This window comes from Schistocerca serialis, chromosome 6, assembly GCF_023864345.2.
Source record: "Schistocerca serialis cubense isolate TAMUIC-IGC-003099 chromosome 6, iqSchSeri2.2, whole genome shotgun sequence".
NCBI lineage: Eukaryota > Metazoa > Arthropoda > Insecta > Orthoptera > Acrididae > Schistocerca > Schistocerca serialis.
The window spans coordinates 549,689,906-549,711,067 of NC_064643.1; the positions used below are offsets into that span (position 1 = coordinate 549,689,906).

Sequence of the window (21,162 nt, forward strand, 5' to 3'; positions counted from 1 at the left end):
CGGGATGTGGAAAACCGCCTAAAAACCACATCCAGGCTGGCCGGCACACCGGCCGTCGTCAGCAATCCGCCGGGCGGATTCGATCCGGAGTCGGCGCGCCTACCCGAGTCCATGAAGCAGCGCATTAGCGCTCTCCGCTAGCCTCGCAGGTATTTAATGGCTACTAAGGTGTACAAAGTTTGAAGTAAATCTGTAATCCAAACTTCGTGGCCTAGTACTGCACTAATCAGCAGCGACTACTAGACGAAGCAAATCCTTGATGTGTGGCGTGACAGCCGCCATGTGAAGTCGGGGCAAGCGGTCAGACTGTTCTCCTGTAGAGAAGAAATAAAATTACCATTCATGTGATGCTACCTGGGTTTAGTTTGTAGTTCGCTGTTCATACTGCTTTGTATCCGTCCATCATTCTCTGTAGGATGAATATTGCTATTAACCTGCTCTGTTAATTCCTTCAATATCAGACAACAAGGTGACAAAAAATGAGCGAAGCATTAACATGAGAATTTTTCGTAATGTGGCCGTCTCGCCAGATGGTAGCGTACGGGATGGAAAACACTTTTCTCTACGACTACGAAATAAGTTCTGCACAAGTCATTAAGGGGTGGTTTACTATCTTTGGCCCGAAAAAAGCATGTTTTTTGAGAATTTTTTTCGCGGGATGTGTTATAAATGTCATTGTCAAATTTGGTCAAAATGTTTACTGATATTTCCTTTACAATCTGAAATTTTTTCGACCGGAAATGTCGAAGAGCAAAGGCGGAAGTGCCGTCGGAACGAAACAAAATTGCAGATCTCCACGCGCGGTATCTCATCTGAAATCAAAATTGAGTCGACGTTAGCGAAGTATACGATTCTTTTGGAGTTTACCTCGCTTAAGTTATTTGGACCATAGGAAACAAAATGGCGGCCAGTTGAAAAAATAGGGTTTTTTCATCGATTTTTCAGCTTCGTCGGCCAAGTAAAAATGTTTATAGTTGATGTATCGGAATTAAAGTGGTACAACTCCTAAACAATTTTGTTAGCTTCGTCGGAAGCACCCAATCATGCCAATCGGTTCAGTAGATTTGAAGTTACGATACCGCGCGACAAAAAAGTCATTTCGAGAAAAACGCGTTTGAAGTTTTGACTACATATAAATGCAATATTATGCATCTTACGTTCAGTCTGCTATTCCGGGTCCATAAACTAGTACTCCCTCTTTCTCATAGAGGGCTTTCTGCTCGACCTGGGCCATCCTGCGCTGCTCCAGAGCCGCTCGTACGGCCGGTGACAAGCGGTTTTCGGCCGCTTGAATCCAGTGGTCGTCCGAATGCTTGGCGAACTGCATCGAATAGAGTCCCAGGGTGACATCCATCGTTGTCATGATCTTCAGAATTGCTGAATACTCTTCGTTGAAGCTGCTCACTGCCAGGAAAGTCGCAATCTCCACAGTCTTCGCACCAGAATGCAAATGCTTGGGGGCCAACTTCCAAACACACGCGCTAAAACTTTCATTTGAATTTTGTGTGTTTCCTCCCAAGCACCGGTACAATAACACGTCCTCCGAAAGAAAAAAACTGCTGCGTGATGCAGCTGCATTTTTCTGTCCAACCGTGAATAACAAACATTTTCGTTCCGTATTCGGAAAAACCGTTTCAGGGGTGGATTCTAAACACTTTTATAAATCCAAAAATGCAATTTAGAAAAATAATTTTTTTGAACCAAAAGACAGTGAACCTCTCCTTAAGCAACATAACCCATAAACCGTTACTTTGTTCTTCATCCCCGATGTTGAAGCAGCTGTAAATAGAGTAAAAAGTTACATGAACAATTTGCAGGCGAGGTTTTCCGTGATTTCCCTAAATCGCTTCAGGCAAATGCCGGGATGGTTCCTTTGAAAGGGCACGGCCGATTTCCTTCCCCATCCTTCCCTAACCCGAGCTTGTGCTCCGTCTCTAATGACCTCGTTGTCGACGGGACGTTAAAAAACACTAACCTAACCTAACCTAACCTAATTTGCAGGCGACGATTTTCGGAATGGAAGGAGGCCGTAAAATTAGTAACATGTAAACAGTACATTTCATATTTATTATTTTGTTTCATTCATTATAATTTACATGTCGTACGTTGGCAAAAGCAAATAGCTCGCCAAATCGTTGCCTCATTACCGACTTCAGTTTATTAACGGGTCGTTTCGTTTCGCCCTGCAGAAGAAATCTTTCTAGTACCTTTTGAAATATTACCTGTTGACTATAATTCGGACGGGAATCTCATTTGACCCAGTGCGCTCAGTACTATACTAAACTGGAGAGACTACTGTAGTGACTTGGCAAGACAGCCAAGCCACTAGGACAGGAAGCCGAAAGGCACGCGTTTAAGCTCACGCAGCCTGGCGTGAGGTCTGGAACAGTTAAAGGAGTTGAGTCTAGTAAAAAAAGTACGTAGCTTCTGGAATACTTTAATCCATAATTGGTGAACATCGGTCTGATGGTACATGCATCACAAGATAAATAGCAATCGATAATGGTGCCTTGCTAGGTCGTAGCAAATGACGTAGCTGAAGGCTATGCTAAGTATCGTCTCGGAAAATGAGAGCGTAATTTGTCAGTGAACCATTGCTAGCAAAGTCGGCTGTACAACTGGGGCGAGTGCTAGGAAGTCTCTCTAGACCTGCCGTGTGGCGGCGCTCGGTCTGCAATCACTGATAGTGGCGACACGCGGGTCCGACATGTACTAATGGACCGCGGCCGATTTAAAAAGGCTACCACCTAGCAAGTGTGGTGTCTGGCGGTGACACCACAACTACTACACGAAGCAAAAGCTTGATTTGTGGCATCACAGCCCCCATGTTAAGTCGGGGCAAGCTATCAGACTGTTCTGCTACACAGAAGAAATAAACTTACCATTCATGGATAGTACGCGATGGTATCTGGATGTAATTTAGTAGTTTGCTGTTAATGCTGCTTTGTATCCATCCAGCATCCCTGCATGATGAATATCTCTATTAACTTGTTCTGTTTCCATTTATATTTAATTTCGTGAGTATCACAGTACATGGCGACAAAAAAGGAAGCACTAACATAAGATTTTTTTAGTGTGGTTGTTTCGCCAGATGGTTAGCGATCGCACAGCTAATCTCTTATTTGATGGAAAACATTACAAAAGACTTCTATCTAGTCCTACGAAATAAGTTCGGCATATGTCGTGGTCAACGAAACCCCTAAACCGTTGCTTTGTTTTTCATTCCCGATATTAAAGTGTCTACGAATAGAATAGCAAATTACATAAACATTTTTCAGGCAAGTTTTTTCGGAAAGAGAGGAGGCTGTCAGATTAGTAAAAACAGTACGTTTCATTGCCTATTTATTATTTTGTTTCATTCATTATAATGTACATGTCGTACTTCGGTAAATGTCATTAGCTTGCCAAATCTTTGCCTCATAACAGAACTGTGGCCTTGTGCAACAGCTATTGTTCTCTTTATAAGTGCTTTCTTTCAATGTGATTTTAACCTAAGGTGAATATACATTGGCAGCATGTCGTATTTCTGAGGTTCGTCCTTGTCTTTACAATCAGCTGCAGAGACTAGCGTATGTATAGTCTTCCGCCTTTTTCCCTTAAGGGCCACAACATGTGAGAACCGAGCGAGGTGGCGCAGTGGTTACCAAACTGGACTCGCATTCTTGAGGACGAGGGTTCAATCTCGCGTCCGGCCATCCTGATTTAGGTTATCGTGATTTCCCTAAATCTCTTTAGGCAAATGCCGGGATGGTTCCTCCTTTGAAAAGGGCTCGGCCGACTTCCTTCCCCCATTCTTTCCTAATCCAATGAGACCAATGACCTCGCTGTTTGGTCTCCTCCCCCAAAACAACCCAACCCCCCCCCCCCCCCCCAATCTGTGAGATACTTTAGTCTGAACACTTAAAAAGCATTTGGCTTGCTTGCATCACTTTCGCGCAAAGTGTTTATTATTTTGATTTCATTACCTCCTGAAACGAAATTAAAACAATCCATCGACGATAATTACGGGCTACCAGAAATACATAAAGATACATGCGCGTCATTGTCTGTCTTCGTTACTAGTTCAGTAGATGACTTCAGCTCAGAAACGATGGGTGTATTCCGAACAAGTTGCTTTCTCTGATTCACTTGCAAATGGACAGGAAACTGAATGCACTTCGTACAACGTTATCGTTCAGCGGTTATATATCAACTTCTGGCTGAAACACGTGCAGCAGTTGTCTTTTGTAAAATGATGGTTGCAGATGACATTCTATTTCTGTGCAGACTAGTATTCTCTTCGTTTAACATGCACCCATTTCTTTACAAGTTCTGGACGTGAGTGACAATATCTGCAAATATTTCACATGTCCTTGTAGCAGTATATACCTTTCTCGAATATCATTTTCTTTCCGTTATGTAAAAGCGTACGTAACTCGTGGTATTTAGCGCCACTTTCTGTCGTCCATCGGTTACTGCATCCGCAAGCAGCATAACTTTTAACTAGTTATGTTCAAAAGAATATGACACATAATCACTATGAAGTCGCAAGCGTAAAATCAACTATCTGTGAATGTCTCTGTCTAATATGGCGGCTCCACTAAGAGCGTCACAATTTTCTAAGCGAAGACGCTTTTGAATAATGTCTCCAGTTTGGTATTGAGTTCACTGGTTAGAACCCATTCATATGGACAAAGACAAACAATGTATTCTAGGAAAATATCCAGTCCCAATCGCATGTAAAACAGTGCCTTACTATGCAAAGAAGAATGTGGAGGCAGTTACTGAGACACTGTTGCCAAAAGGAAAAAGTCCTTCCCCTGGGCATCAATTTCTGCACTTACTCTCCGCGCGATATTGAGCAGAGCATGATGGAGTGTACTTCGTTCGAATATTGGCAATTTTCTGTCCTATTCCATTCGCATCTGGAACAAGGGAGAGCGAGTCTGTATGCCTCTGTACTCGTCCTATTATCTTAGTCACATGATCCATACGTAAGATTAGAGTAGTAAAACTACCGTAGACTACGGTAATTTTCCAAGTAACTTTGGACAGTTAAGGTCGTACGTGCGTTACCTGTACATTAGGTGTGTCGCATAGCTATTGGGCGTTACCTCGTAACGATCGCTTTATTTACGTTTGAGATCAGTGTCTTACTATTTTCCCCAAAAACCAGAAGCGGTGAATCGTCTAGAAACTGAGTGAGGATATATAAAGGGACGGGTAACCTACAGAACATTTTTGTTCTGCATACTTACCTTCCTGTCTGTTAGTTAAGAATAAACAGTATTTGTAGCAAAACTGAATTTTTCAATGTTTAATTCGAGTTCTATTCGAAAACTGTTGATTTATAACCTGTGAAAGGGGGACGCTGTAGTAAAAATAAAGAAAACAATGGGTCTTAACTTCTGAGGTCATCAGTCCCCTAGAATTTAGAAGTACTTAAACCTAACTAACCTAAGGACATCACACACACCCATGCTCGAGGCAGGATTCGAACCTGCGATCGTAGCGGTCGCGCGGTTCCAGACTGTAGCGCCTAGAACCGCTCGGCCACCCCGACCGGCGAAAACAATACAGATTTATTATATAGCGCTAGATAACGGAATTTCCGTAACAAAAAGGTAAAATAAAAAACCACAAAACAAAAATGTACCAAACATCGCTTCACTACTTCGTTCGAACCTATTTAGAACATGTTCCTGTTATTCTTAAACAACTTTCGCAGTGATCTGTAATAACAGGAAACTTGCCTTTGATCATGAAGAGGAACGTTCTGTTGAGTACAAAATAAGAACAATAATTATATTTTTTATGTTATTGAATGTAAATTGTACCTGCATCAAAAGTAATTTGTTTGCTTGCATAAAAACGCAGAAGTCATGCGATCAACTAACTTTTATTACCTATAAAAAGCAATTTATATTCTGTAAGGATACAAGATACACAATGTACTAATACTGAATGATGTGTGATTCTAATTACGTGCAAAAGAAGCAACCAAACAAACAAAATGACGAAACGAAGTCGCCGGCTCCTATTTTCTCTCTTACACATTCATTTATGTTTTTTCCCTACCAACTCTACCAGTACTACTGGTAATCTTACCATACCCTACGTTATTTATGTAGTTTACCAAAACTACAGAACCGTAGATTTGGTAAAGCGCAACTCTACATAGATATAAAATGGTGGGAGCAGAATTACTGCACAGTTGATCTCAATAAAATTTCCTTAAATTTACCTAACGAGGCTTCACGAGAACAGTGCCATTTTACACCAAAACATTGTATTTAAACTCCACTAGCATCTCTGTTAACTTCAATATGACCTATAACGATGCTAGTATCATGTCTCCGAATTTGTTCGATGCCTGCTCTCACACATACAGTGGGTCCAAAAAGTATTCGTCTATTTGTAATTAAAAAAAAAACTAAGTATATGTCAGTGTAAGGAAGGAAACATAAAATGTGAACATCCAATCGTATGCAATGATCCTTGGTAAGTCATTTTTATTGATGGACAAGAAAATAAGTACATCCACAGCAATAACAAATTTGACAAAATGGAGAATTTATTCAAGGGCTACTTGAAAAAGTATTGGTCCACTCATTTTTTTTTTTTAAATTTGCAATCTGAAAATATGATTCCATTTACAAAAAAAATAATATTTAGTCGGGTTTCCCTTTGCAGCGATTACTGCTTGTAGTCGTCTGGCCATCGACTTGACCAAGTTTGCCGTCAGAGAAGCTGGAATTTTGTCCCATTCGTCTTGAAGTGCTTCTTTTAGGTCTCTCTTGTTAGAAATGTGTCTTCTCCTGATGCTATCTTCCAGTACTATCATAAGGTGTTCAGTAGGATTAATGTCTGGCCTCTGAGGAGGGGTGTTAAGTTGTACAGGAGGCACAGCCTTGTATTTAGAACCGTATGCTTTGGGTCGTTATCTTGTTGAAAGATTTAATTTCCTTGCAGACCTAATTTTTCGGCGCTAGGATTCAGATTGTCCTTTAAAATGTTAATATACGTATTGGTGATCCATTGTACCTTCTATGAAATGTAATTTTCCAACACCTGCAGCACTCACACAGCCCCACGCCATCAGGGAGGACCACTGTGTTCAACCGTCGGCAAAAGATTGTGTGGCAACATCTCCGCATTCTTCCTACGCCACACCATTCGCCTGCCATCCGACCCGAGTACGTTATATTTACTCTCATCAGAAAATATTACTCTACTCCAGAAGTCTTCCATTTTGAATCTATGTTGCATCGCAAAATGAAGACGTTTCTTTCGATTCTGTTCACCGACTCAAAATTTCTTGCGCGCTATCCGACCGTGATACCCATACGTTTTGAAGGAATTTCTGATTGTGTTGGCACGTACCTTCTTTCCCCTAGACTCTCACTCCCCAGCCAACTTAGGAGCTTTGATTTTGGGTTTCTTCTTCATTTCCGTCACGATAAATCTCACGTCTGCATCAGTCAAAGTGTGAGTGGGTCAGGTACGTGGTTGGTTTCTTAATGATTTTGTTGCGCAAAATCGATCTAGTATCGACTGAACTGTCGATCTAGGCCTACCGACTACTTTAGCAATCTTTTAAGAAGATTTGCACTCATTATGTAAGCGCAGAATACGTTGACGGTGGACGAATACTTTATGAACCAGCTCTTGTAGTACCTTTTCTATTTTGTGAACCTTGCTGTCAATTGGGATGTATTTCATTCCTTGCTTTTCAAGAAAAACGAATACCGGGTACTTCTTACATGACTGGCTCTTTAGATTTTGTATACATTTCTTTTCATGTTACACAGATTTTGATTTCTAAGAGATATGCAGCTAGACGAATACTTCTTGGATTCACTGTATATCTGAACACCCACGATAAGTTGTCTCACTGGTTTTTCTGTTATCGCTTAAATATGGGGGATCGAAGAGGGCCTGATTTTGGCCCTTATGGCTCTCAGCGCCTCATTTGTATTGTTCTCAAGTGGCCTTGTTGGCAGATAGTAGTACTGGAATTTAATCATTCCTCAAACGGCGGTTTGTGTTCGCAGTTGGTTGTCTACTATGGAGGAATCGGCTTTCCTGTGGAGTGGCAATAGGAACCTGTATTATGTGCTAACAGAAAAGAAAATTACCAGGAAAAGTTAACCGCAAAGAAACTAGGGCATTTCAGACCAGATCCATTGTCTGAGAAAGTAACTAAATCAATTAAGAGTGACTGCTAGTGAAGATATAAGAAAGAAGTGTATAATACGCGTAAGTTTTTGTGTGGGTGCAACATAAGAATCCCTGATTTTAAGCCCAGAAGTAAATTCTTTAACTTATACATGAATTAGGGATCTTGTACATTTGTCCGAAAGCATAAAAAGCACGAATACTTCCACTTACACAAAAATGCAAAACGGATAGCAGCGAAAACTTAAACATTCTTTCGTTCGTGCCATAAACTGTTCTTAAGTGAACAAAACAAAACACCACCAAACAATTATTCCTTTTTTCAGACAAGTTACGCATATTATTATTATTACTGACAGCAGCTGAAGTTGTATAAATATGTTGATAAGCATAACTGTTATACAGCAGATGCTATTAGTTCTGCACTCTCATATTTATCGGAATTTAAAAATTTGTGAACACCCGGAATGTATACCCACGACCCGCTACTGGTAGAATCTTACCTCTAATTCAGTTTGGAGTCAGTATTGATAAAAATTCGTGGGCTTACGAAAATAATAGACTCGTGATGCAGCGACATCCTGCTGCATTTGAATATGCTGACTCCATATGTTGTTTACTACGTAAAGTTGCAAATGTGCGCTACTTTGGATAACTGCAAGATTAAATTCAGTCTTCACTCGGTGGTCTGCTGATTGTTGGTGACTCATTGACCTCATTGGAATAATTCAACTCCGTTGGTCGCGGCTTGTAATATAGCTGTTTTCAACCGAGTTAGGGTGAGTTTAAGCTTGGCAACTCGTTGCTCGTCAGCTTGGTTCGGCGATGACGAACCAAGTCGACTGAGTCATACCGGAGCATTTAACCTCAGCCATAGCTGCTCGCTAAGGCCGGTATTACACTATCAAATTTCTTTGTCAAAGATTTGATCAAAGACATGATCAAATATTCGTGAAATTTATTTGACAAAGATCTTTGACGTGGTGCTAAAAAGCAGTATTACACTGTCATCATATTTTTCATCAAAGTTCAAGATGGCTGACAACAACAACTTGTTATTAACGGCAGCAGTTACATGTACCACAATTGCACTGTGTGCATATGTCGAAGAGAAGCGGGAGGAAAAAAAGGAAACTTACCTGGGTGAAGCCGTTTGTTTTACGACGGGACGATAAAAGCATTCAACAAAACTTGTTACGTGAACTTGTAGTGGAGGACGTCAAGTCATACATAAATTACTTAAGAATGGATGAGCATACATTTCCGTATATGCTCATGAAGTGTATCCTTATATCACAAACCACAATACTCACTTAAGAACTGCTATATCTGCAGAAGACAGGCTCACTGTAACACTCCGATTCCTTGGTACAGGAGAGTTACTCTAGCTTACAGTACAGCACTCGAATAGCACAGTGTACATTAACGAAAATAATATCTGAAACGTGTGCAGCAATTTATAAAGTACTGAAGGACCAATGGTAAATAAATGTTCAATACACTTTATGTGCATTAAGAATTATTTTTATTTTATAGACAAATCAATTAAATTTTGTGTCCGAAACCGTATCTCACGGCTAATGACCTCCGCAATATTTTTATAGCTCTCCAATCTTCTTAATCTACTTTTGTATTCAGGGTGCCTCACGTTGTAAAGCGCCTCATCAGCTATATACATCTCTATTAATTTTGTAGTTGACGGTACAAACCAATTCTATGTACCAACCATGTTTATAAACACACTACAGATGATAGAACGCTGCAGCGATGCTAGCACTCCACGTGGTAACATGTCACATTGCAGTGAACAGAAGACAAGCGATTTTTATGTTCGAATGTACAGCGAGGCCCTAGATTTGATCAAATTTATTTGACGACAGACGAGATTTGACAAAGTGCCCATGACACCATCAAACTTCTTTGACATATCAATTTTGACAAAGAAATTTGATAGTGTAATACCGGTCCAAGATCCTCGCCGGGCGATGATATGTAGCTGGTTTGCGTTTCGCGCCGCCAGTACCTCTGCCAGTGCTGAAACTTGAGCCGTGGTTGCCTGCCTCAAGGTCACTCTACAAGTGCGTTGTTTGACTGCTCCTCGTTGCGCGGTTTCTCCCACAGTTTACATCCATTTCTAAATCTCCATCTACATCCATACTTTACAAACTAAAAGGTGCTAATTTTGTACGGGAATGGCCTGTTGAGACCACATTCCTCTGCTGTGTCTCTGCAATGTGCGGGGGTCCTTAATATGTACTTCACTTTTAAAACCAAAATTATAACTTGTTCGTTCGATAACGAGTTACACATTTGCATCAACGAGCTAGATCCTCACTTGTACCAAAGGGCACATTTTTTTCAGGATAGGCCATCCTCGTGTACATTTGGTTCGTTCAATTTGATTCATTTGTTTATCTTTCGAAGGTTCTTTTTAATAAATAATATTGTCAATATGATAAACCAGTATCAGCAATGATTCCAGTATGGTCAGCCTGTTTTTTAATAAGTTATATATTAATTACTAGAGAACTCGTCAATGCTTTCCAATTGCTGATTTCGAGATACGGCGTAATCTCCTTCTCCACCTCCTCTTTGTCCACCGCCTCCTCCCTCTCTCACTGTCCGTCTCCTCCTCTTTCCCCCTCTCTGTCCACCACCTCCACCTACTCTCTTTCTATTCATCTCCTGTCCTCCCTCTCCCTCCTTCCCTCTCCCTCTCCCTCCTTCCCTCTCCCTCTCAACTTCCTCCTTCCCACTCCCCCTCAACTTCCTCCTTCTCTCTCCCCCTCAACTTCCTCCTTCTCTCTCCCCCTCAACTTCCTCCTTCTCTCTCCCCCTCAACTTCCTCCTTCTCTCTCCCCCTCAACTTCCTCCTTCTCTCTCCCCCTCAACTTCCTCCTTCTCTCTCCCCCTCAACTTCCTCCTTCCCTCTCCCTCTCTACTTCCTCCTTCCCTCTCCCTCTCAACTTCCTCCTTCCCTCTCCCTCTCTACTTCCTCCTTCCCTCTCCCTCTCAACTTCCTCCTTCCCTCTCCCTCTTTACTTCCTCCTTCCCTCTCCCTCTCAACTTCCTCCTTCCCTCTCCCTCTCTACTTCCTCCTTCCCTCTCCCTCTCTACTTCCTCCTTCTCTCTCCCTGTCAACTTCCTCCTTCCCTCTCCCTCTCAACTTCCTCCTTCTCTCTCCCTGTCAACTTCCTCCTTCTCTCTCCCTGTCAACTTCCTCCTTCTCTCTCCCTCTCAACTTCCTTCTTCCCTCTCCCTCTCAACTTTCTCCTTCCCTTTCTTTCTATCCATCTCCTTCTTCACCCTTTCTACATCCAAACGGAAGAGCATTTCCATGTCACTCATGCTGTGACCAATCACATGGGTCGTCTTTTGATCTTTTCAAAGTCCTCTGTTAATTTTACTTGGTTAGGGGCCCAAACTGCAGAGCAATACACAAGAATCGGTCGAACGAGGGTCGTGTTAAGTTGCCACTTTCGTGGATGAGTTACATTTGCATAGGATTCTTCCTGTGAGTCCGTCTGAATATCTGCTTCACCTATTAGTTTTATGTCGTAGTTCACTTCACAAAGCTTCAGACGAACTGTTCTAAATTGCTGACGCTCTTAACTTTTTCCATTATTGATCGGCAATCGTGTAATGGAACAATAATCGGTCTTTATGCCTACTCCTCCGCAGCACGTTAAACTTACTTATTTTGGAGATAAAGTACCAGTTCGTCCACGAACTGTCGATGCTCTGCGGGTCTTCCTGCATTTCACGACAGCTGCCTTACATTGCGACTTACCTGTATATATCTTCGTCAACGAGTGGCCCTCGCGGAGTTCCCGATGTTATCCATCGACTCATTTATAGAGGGTGCTAAAAGATGTGTCGAATAGTGTGAGACGTGATACTACTCGTCGCAACAAGAAAAACAAACCCAATATACATGGGTCCGAAAACGTAGTTTAAAGGTGGATGATATAAATTTCATTTTTCCTTATTTTGATTTAAGTTTCAGTAATGCAAATATTAGAGGCGCCAATTTAACTTTCTCATTTTTGTGCTAAATGTATGATTTTTATATACTATGAAAAAGTTGTACAAAAAAGTAATACTTTCCGATGTAAACATTCTGTACTTCATCATACTACGTATCAAGTGAAAGATGTGTATGTCGCACGTCAGTTCATCTTGGGTATAATATTTAGCCGGCCGGTGTGGCCGAGAGGTTCTAGGCGCTTCAGTCTGGAACCGCGCAATCGCTACGGTCGCAGGTTCGAATCCTGCCTAGGGCATGGATGTTTGTGATGTCCTTAGGTTAGTTAGGTTTAAGTAGTTCAAAGTTCTAGGGAACTGATGACCGCAGATGCTGAGTCCCATAGAGCTCTAAGCCATTTGAACCATTTGTAATATTTAACTATCACTTGACAATGGTCCAAGAATCCGAAAGCTGGTTCGTGATTTAAAAAAATAGTATTTGCAAAACATCACGAAAATGTGTTGTTTTCAATAGCAGTGCCACGTTTTGCCAAGCACCGACGAAGAATTCAGTTAATACCATTCATTCGATTCATTCCATTACAGTGAATATGATTTCAGTGGTATATACGAGGTGATTTCAGAAAGTAAGTTACACATGTCTCACGCTAAGACCATTGCACAAAGAGACTGGCGCGTTTCAGAAGAGAGTACATATTCCGGGTTTCCTGCAAACACAGTTCTGCTGCGGTTCGGGTAACAGATGCAACGCAGTGCGCGAGTGAAATGGCGCAGCAACTAGAAATGTACTCTTCGGTAACTGGAAACGTATTCCAAACTTAAAATACACGGGGCAGTACGATTCTTGTGGACAAAATGTCTCAGTTTCACCGTAAAATTATAGCGGTATGTGGACTGAATGCAATGTGGCGTACAGCCGTAGCGAAGTGGTGCCGTCCGCAGCTCGTGGTAATGCGGTAGCGTTGTTGCTTCCCGCGCCCGGGTTCCCGGGTTCGATTCCCGCCGGGGTCAGCGATTTTCTCTGCCTCGTGATGAATGGGTGTTGTGTGATGTCCTTCGGTTAGTTAGGTTTAAGTAGTTCTAAGTTCTAGGGGACTTATGACCATAGACGTTGAGTCCGATAGTGCTCAGAGCCATTTGAACCATTTTTGAAGTGGGGCCAGCAATCTGACGAAGGCAGCACAGACGTGGATGGTGCTGACAGGGAAATCCAGCTCTTGATTTCTGTCGTCGACGAGCTAAACGATTGGTAGAACGTTTCGCTTGTTTACAGGGACTTAGTGACTATGTTGAAAATACACTGCCGGGCCGATGTTGCCGAGCGGTTCTAGTCGTTTCAGTCCGGAACCGCGCTGCTGCTACGGTCGCAGGGTCGAATTCTGCCCCGGGCGTGGATGTGTGTGATGTTCTTAGGTAATATAGGTTTAAGTAGTTCTAAGTCTAGGGGACTGATGACCTCAGATATTAAGTCCCATATTGCTTAGAGCCATTCGAAAATACACTGAAGAGCCAAAGAAACCGGTACACCTACCTAATATCGTGTAGGGCCCCCGCGAGCACGCAGAAGTAACACAACACGACGTGGCATGGACTCGACTAATGTCTGAAATATTGCTGGAGGGAATTGACAGCATGAATGCTGCAGGGTTGTCGATAAATCTGCAAGAGCACGGGGGGTGGAGATCTCTTCTGAACAGCACGTTACAAGGCATCCCAGATATGCTCAATAATGTTCATGTCTGGGGAGTTTGGTGGCAAGAGTAAGTGTTTAAACTCAGAAGTATGTTCCTGAGGCCCACTCTATATCAATTCTGGACGTGTGGGGTGTCGCATTGTCCTGCTGTAGTTGCCTAAGTTCGTTGGAATGAACAACGAACATGAATGGATGCAGGTGATCAGACAGGACGCTTACGGGCATGTCACCTGTAAGAGTCGTATGTTGACGTATCAGGGTCCTATATCACTCCAACTGCACACGGTCCACACCATTACAGAGCCTCCACCAGCTTGAACAGTCCCTGCTGACATGCAAGGTCCATGGATTCATCAGGTTGCCTCCATACCCATACATGTCCATCCGCTCGATACAATTTGAAACGAGACTCGTCCGAGCAGGCAACATATTTCCAGTCATCAACAGTCCGCGTGTTGACGGGCTCAGGCGAGGAGTGAAGCTTTGTATCGAGCAGTCATCAAGCGTACACGAGTGGGCCTTCGGCTCCGAAAGCCTATATCGATGATGTTTCTTTGAATGGTTCGTACACAGACATTTGTTGATGGCCCATAATTGTAATCTGCAGCAATTTGCGGAAGGGTTACACTTCTATCACGTTGGACGATTCTCTTCAATCGCCGTTCGTCCCGTTCTTGCAGGATCTTTTCCTGCCGAAGAGATGTCGGAGATTTGATGTTTTACCGGATTCCTGATATTCACGGTACACACGTGAACTCGTCGTACAGGAAAATCCGCACTTCATCGCCGTCCCGGGGATGCTTGTCCCATCGCTCGTCCGCCAACTATAAAAGCACGCTCAAACCCACTTAAATCTTTATAACCTGCCATTGTTGCAGCAGTAACCGATCTAACAACTGCGTCAGACAGTTGTTGTCTGCCTCTTTACATGTCTCTGTATTTGAATACGCATGCCTATACCAGTTTCTTTGGCGCTTCAGTGTAGTTTGTGTCTTATCACTTCGTAGTGTAGGATGCAGTGAAAGTTCCGTGGCTTGCCTTAATAATATGTAACTTGATTCCTGGAGTCTTCTCGTACCCCTTGTAACTGGGTAAACCACACTCCTCCACCAAACTGGTCCCTGTTGTGGTGCTATTCCCGTACGCTTCGTTTTGCAACCCTTTTTGTGGTTTGAAAAAAATTACATACTGTCCGTACTACCTTCATTCGATCCGTGGCTCTACCTTCAACCGATCCGTGGCCCTACCTTCATTCCATCCATGCGAAAACCTACATTTCAGCAGGATAATGCACGACCGCATATTGCAGGTCCTGTACGGGCCTTTCTGGATACAGAAAATGTTCGACTGATGCCCTCGACACCACATTCTCCAGATCTCTCACCAACTGGAAACGTCTGGTCAATGGTGGCCGAGTAACTGGCTCGTCACAATACGCCAGTCACTACTATTGATGACTTGTGGTACCGTGTTGAAGCTGCATGGGCAGCTGTACCTGAACACGCCATCCAAGCTCTGTTTGACTCAATGCCCAGACGTATCAAGGCCGTTATTACGGCCAGAGGTGGTTGTTCTGGGTACTGATTTCTCAGGATCTATGCACCCAAATTGTGTGAAAATGTTCTCACATGTCAGTTCTAGTATAATATATTTGTCCAATGAATACCCGTTTAGTATCTGCATTTCTTCTTGGTGTAGCAATTTTAATGGCCAGTAGTGTAGTTGAACGCATCGGCTAATCGCTTGAAGGCCTTGTGGAATGCGCGTCCACGGCGCTTGGTTCGTTGAACCGCGCAGACCGCCGGCCTGGGCAGGTTCTACGCGAGGTTATTCTACGTGCGTCGCCCACGCATCCCATTTGCATCCCAGCAGCCCACACTCGAGTGCCCGCTAGCTGCCGGCCGCCCAGTCGGCTGCAGATGCCGGTCGTGCATTTCCTGACCAGCGGGCAGATGGCCCCGTATATCTTCCTTTGTGAAACAGCTCTGGCAGCGACAGAACTGGCCCCAGAAGCAGAGCTGGAGAGAGCCGATCTGTACTCTGCCTACACACGGGATCGTGTTTCGTACTGTACCACTGTCAGCTTTCTATGAAAATTTGTCTATAAATGAAAATACTGAATATTCTTTTTTCAAAATCTTTCTCCCCGTGTAACGTGTGCTTCAGTTGTCGTATTCAACTGCTGAACAATACTCACTGTTGGTTGGGACTGTGTTGCGCATGTGAACAGTGTTGTGAAACAAAATCTCAAACTTGGTGAAACACTAATTTGAAACAACGAAAACTAATCTAATTAAGTACCAAAAGTTACTAAATGTATAATCAATGAAAACTGTTTAACTGCAGCTCAGTACTGAAGTACATTATGAAGTGCAATTTATGACTTGAAATGCCTACAAAAATAAAATACTGCTCTACTCAGAACAAAAATGTTTGGGATTACCTACACTTTTGACTAAATTAATCTGTTTTACCAGCTGCGACACAGTCGCGTATATGAACAGTGATCCAGTACTGTCAAATGTTTTTTATTCTGGTCTTTGATCACAATATCAATTCTTTTGACGATGAACGGTTTCAGTCGGTAATGACCATCCTCAGATATTTTCTACACCATGTCCTAAAGTGATAGGGCCGTAATGGCATTGTCAAAACATATAAATACACTCAGCACAGGATCGTCACATAGATCTAAAATAACGTGTAGAATAGGCCACATCGTCCATCGTGGAGGTATTCTGCCGTTGCTGCTTATCTTCTGAGAACAGAATACTCCCCGCCTCGGTTCATATCGGCTGGTCCGCCTTTCGTGGCATCTAGTGGTCAACTCCGCATTACACAGGGGTGTCAGGATACTGTTGATCAGTTAGGTTATACTGTGACGCATCAACGCCCATAGTTGGCTTTCACGCAGTGAATCCTCACGATTCTCCTCCATATCATGTTGCAAAGACGTCCTAAGGATACAGTGAGTGTAAAAAGTATTCGTCTAGAATGAGATTTTCACTCTGCAGCGGAGTGTGCGCTGATATGAAACTTCCTGGCAGATTAAAACTGTGTGCCGAACCATCAGGGAGCCACCACTGTGTTTAACCGTTGGCACAAGATTCCGTGGCAACATCTCCGCATTCTTCTTTCGCCACACTATCCGCCTGCCATCCGAGCCGAGTATGTTATATTTACTCTCATCAGAAAATATTACTCTATTCCGAGTTCGAGTCTCGGTCGGGCACACAGTTTTAATCTGCCAGGAAGTATTCGTCTAGTTGTAATTTTTAAAAAATTTTAGTATCTGTCACGTGAAAGGAAGGAACCATAAAATGTGAACATCCAGTCATAGGCAACGAACCTTGGTAAGTCATTTTTATTGATGGACAAGGAAATAAATACATCCATAGCGATAACAAATTTGTCAAAATGAAGAATTTACTCAGGGGCTACTTCAAAAAGTATTCGCCCACTCATTTTTTTTTAAATTTACAGTCGGAAAATATGATTTCAATTACCAACATTAATGTTTGGTGGGGGTTTCCCTTTGCAGCTATTATTGCTTGTAGTCGTCCGGGCATCGACTTGACAAAGTTTGCCATCAGAGAGGCTGGAATGTTGTCCCATTCGTCTTGAAGTGCTTCTTTTAGGTCTCTCTTGTTAGAAATGTGTCTTCTCCTGATGCTATCTTCCAGTACTTTCCAAAGGTGTTCAGTAGGATTAATGTCTGGGCTCTGAGGAGGGGTGTTAAGTTGTTTTGGGGTATTGTACAAGAGCCACAGCCTTGTATTTAGAGCCGTATGCTTTGAATCGTTGTTGAAAAATGAAATTTTCTTGCAGACCGAATTTTTCGTCGCTAGGATTCAGATCGCCCTTTAAAACGTTGATGTACATATGGTGATCCATTGTACCTTCTATGAAATGTAATTTTCCAACACCTGTAGCACTCATACAGTGCCATACCATCAGGGAGCCAGCACTGTGTTTAACCTTTGGCACAAGATTGCGTGGCAACATCTCCGCATTCTTCTTTCGCCACACCATCCGCCTGCCATCCGACCCGAGTACGTTATATTTACTCTCATCAGAAAATATTACTCTATTCCAAAAGCCTTCCTTTTTGAATCTATATTCCATCGCAAAATGAAGACGTTTCTATCGATTCTGTTCACTGACCCAAAATTTCTTGCGCGCTACGCGGCCATGATACCCATACGTTTTGAAGGAATTTCTGATTGTGTTGGCACTTACCTTTTTTCCCCTAGACTCTCACTCCCCAGCCAACTTAGGAGCTTTGATTTTGGGTTTCTTCTTCATTTCACTCATGATACATCTCACGTCTGCATCAGTCAAAGTGTGAGGGCGTCCGGTGCGTGGTTGGTTTCGTAATGATTTTGTTGCCAAAATCAATCTATTATCGACTGAACTGTCGATCTAGGTCTACCGACTACTTTAGCAGTCTCGTAAGAAGATTTGCACTCATAGTGTAAGCGGAGTCTCACTACCCTTACGGGCCCATAGCGCTAATTGCACTGTGTCGGCGCTGTTCAGAACCACAACAGCCGATAGAGTGGAGCCGCGCATGGTTGACTCTAGTTTGTACAGTGGGTTATAATTTAATCACTGCGCGCAGAATTTCGGCAGGTTCAGATGGTGGACGAATACTTCATGAACTAGCTCTTATATTACGTTTTCTATTTTGTTAACCTTGCTGTCGAATTGGATGTATTTCTTTCCTTGCTTTTCAAGAAAAATGACTTACCGAGGTACTTCTTACGTGACTGGCTCTTTAGATTTTTTATACATTTCTTTTCATGTTATGCAGACTTTGTTTTCTAAGAGATATGCAGCTTGAAGAATACTTTTTGGACTCACTGTAAGTCCTCTCACGTGTATTACTGCGTGGTCGGACTGACTCTACCCTTGTTATTGTTCCAGGTGCGGCGATGAGCTGAGTGCACGGAAGCCAACCAGCCATGCGCGAAGAGGAGCTCGAGGTGGCCATCAAGGTAAGAAACCACAATGAGGCATTAATCCTCCTGTCTCCCAGCAGAGTAGCTTCGGTATACATATCAGAAGAAAGTAATTCTGTAAAATGTCAAAGTACGTTGTACTGTATGTGTCAGTCTTCTCCAATCAAGTGTCACGAGAACAAGACGGACGATCCAAAAGTAACTAGAACACCCTGCCAGTCCGCAGAGGACGATAGTGACGGGTTCTCCTGCAATGTGCGACTTCGATGCCCTGCTTCGAATCACGTGACTCAAGTTCCTCTTTTTCTTAGGTCACAACCGAGCGAGGTGGCGCAGTGGTTAGCACACTGGACTCGCATTCGGGAGGATGACGGTTCAATCCCGTCTCCGGCCATCCTGATTTAGGTTTTCCGTGATTTCCCCAAATCGCTTCACGCAAATGCCGGGATGGTTCCTTTGAAAGGGCACGGCCGATTCCCATCCCCATCCTCCCATCAACCGAGCTTGCGCTCCGTATCTAATGACTTCGTTGTCGACGGGACGTTAAACACTAATCTCCTCCTCCTTCTCCTCCTCTTAGGTTACACGTCCAGGAGTTCGTCTTTCTAAATGGTGTTACATCTGTTTGGTCATTTTGTGTTGCAGACCCCACACAATAGCGTACTCACATAAAGCTTTTGCCAGAACCTATACTCGATTTACCCCTGACGGTTCTCTGGTCACAAGAACTTGCTCCCGTTTCCGCAGTTGATCTTATGTCTTTCCACATTTTTCGAGTGTGCCCTTATCAATGCACGTGGATTCTTTCTCAGTGGAATGACAGACAACAGCGTTAACTTGCAGGAGGTTGATTAAATGAAAGATAACAGGAGCACGCCTGGAGAACGTTTTCATTAAATGTCTTCATTATGTACAGCTGTCTCAGTACACAAACATCTTTAAATACTAAAATGGATATTTCGGCTGTCCTGCTTCAGCTTTCTGCTGGGCGTATGTCATTACCCACCCGTAACCCAGAAAGATTTTAGTGAACTTGATCCCGGCTGCAGAAACATACGTACATCGAGAAATTTTGTTCGCTAGGAACGTTAAAAGAATATACTGTAGTGTGCCATTTGTTATGACTACGTTCCTACGTTACCAGCAGCTCAAAATATTCATGATCCGCCTGCATGTGAGGCTACATGGAATAAATAACCTGCAGTGATGACGTGTTGAGCCGGCCGCGGTGGCCAATCGGTTCTAGGCGCTTCAGTACGGAACCACGCGGCTGCTACGGTCGCAGGTTCGAATCCTGCTTCGGGCATGGATGTGTGTGATGTTCTTAGGTTAGTTAGGTTTAAGTAGTTCTAAGTCTAGGGGGCTGATGACCTCAGATGTTAAGTCCCACAGTGCTTAGAGCCATTTGAACCATTTTGACGTGTTGATCTCTATTTTTAGTCAGTTGTTAACGTTCATGCTCACCTCCCTAACAGTTCTTACAGAAAAAGGAATAAAAAAAACATCAACTCAGTATAATTGTCGTCTCCTGTACCTTCGTTTCCCTTCCTCTCTTGTCAAATTTTACTAATTAACTTTCTCGGCACCTCAGCATAACATGCGTCTCTCTTTCTCTTACCTGTTGCATTCATGCTGCGCCTTTTCCAACAGCCACTAACTCGTCTCTTGCCGCTTTAATTATTTTTGTCTCTGCTGTTCCACAACACCGCCCGAAATCTTCGAATGACGGTTAGTTTCCATTATTTAAACCTGTTACATTTACTGATGTTCCAGTTCGTTAGTGGTGTAAAAGGTACTCTCCCCTGGTATTAACAATATGTATACATATGGTTAACCAAGAGACGAGACGTGTCGTTTAGATGATGTATGGCTTGGTTGACGCTGTAACAGTGACGTCCGGAGCCTATATGTCAGAAGAAGCTGCTTCTGCTCAAGGTGAAGTCTGCGAGGCACCCTGCTTCGAGGGGAAGTTCGGCTGCGTGTGTTCTACATCTGCGTGGATACTCTGCAAATCACATTTAAGTGCCTGGCACGGAAAGAATGAACACCCATATCTTTCCGTCCGAGCTCTGATTTCCCTTATTTTAACGTGGTGGTCGTTCCTCTCTATGTAGGTCGGTGTCAACAAAATATTTTCGCATTCGGAGTACAAAGTTGGTGATTGGAATTTAGTGAGAAGATTTCGTCGCAACGAAAAACGCTTTTCTTTTAATGATGTCCATCCCAAATCATTTCTGTGACACTCTCGCCCATACTTTGCGATAATACAAAGCGTGCTGCCTTTCTTTGAACTTTTTCGATGTACTCCGTCAGTCTTATCCGGTAAGAATACCACACCGCGCAGCAGTATTCTAAAAGAGGACG

General features: G+C 43.1%; 1 protein-coding gene across 1 annotated transcript in view; it reads left to right on the forward strand.

Annotated features, from left to right (window-relative positions):
- The window catches only part of LOC126484493 (ras-related protein Rab-23), a 497,835-nt gene that overhangs the window by 38,447 nt on the left and 438,226 nt on the right, over nucleotides 1-21,162 (forward strand). Inside the window, exon 2 of the mRNA XM_050108028.1 lies at nucleotides 18,764-18,834. Within this exon, the coding sequence (XP_049963985.1) occupies nucleotides 18,802-18,834 (33 nt within the window). The 5' untranslated portion in view covers nucleotides 18,764-18,801. The remainder of the gene's footprint in view (nucleotides 1-18,763; nucleotides 18,835-21,162) is intronic.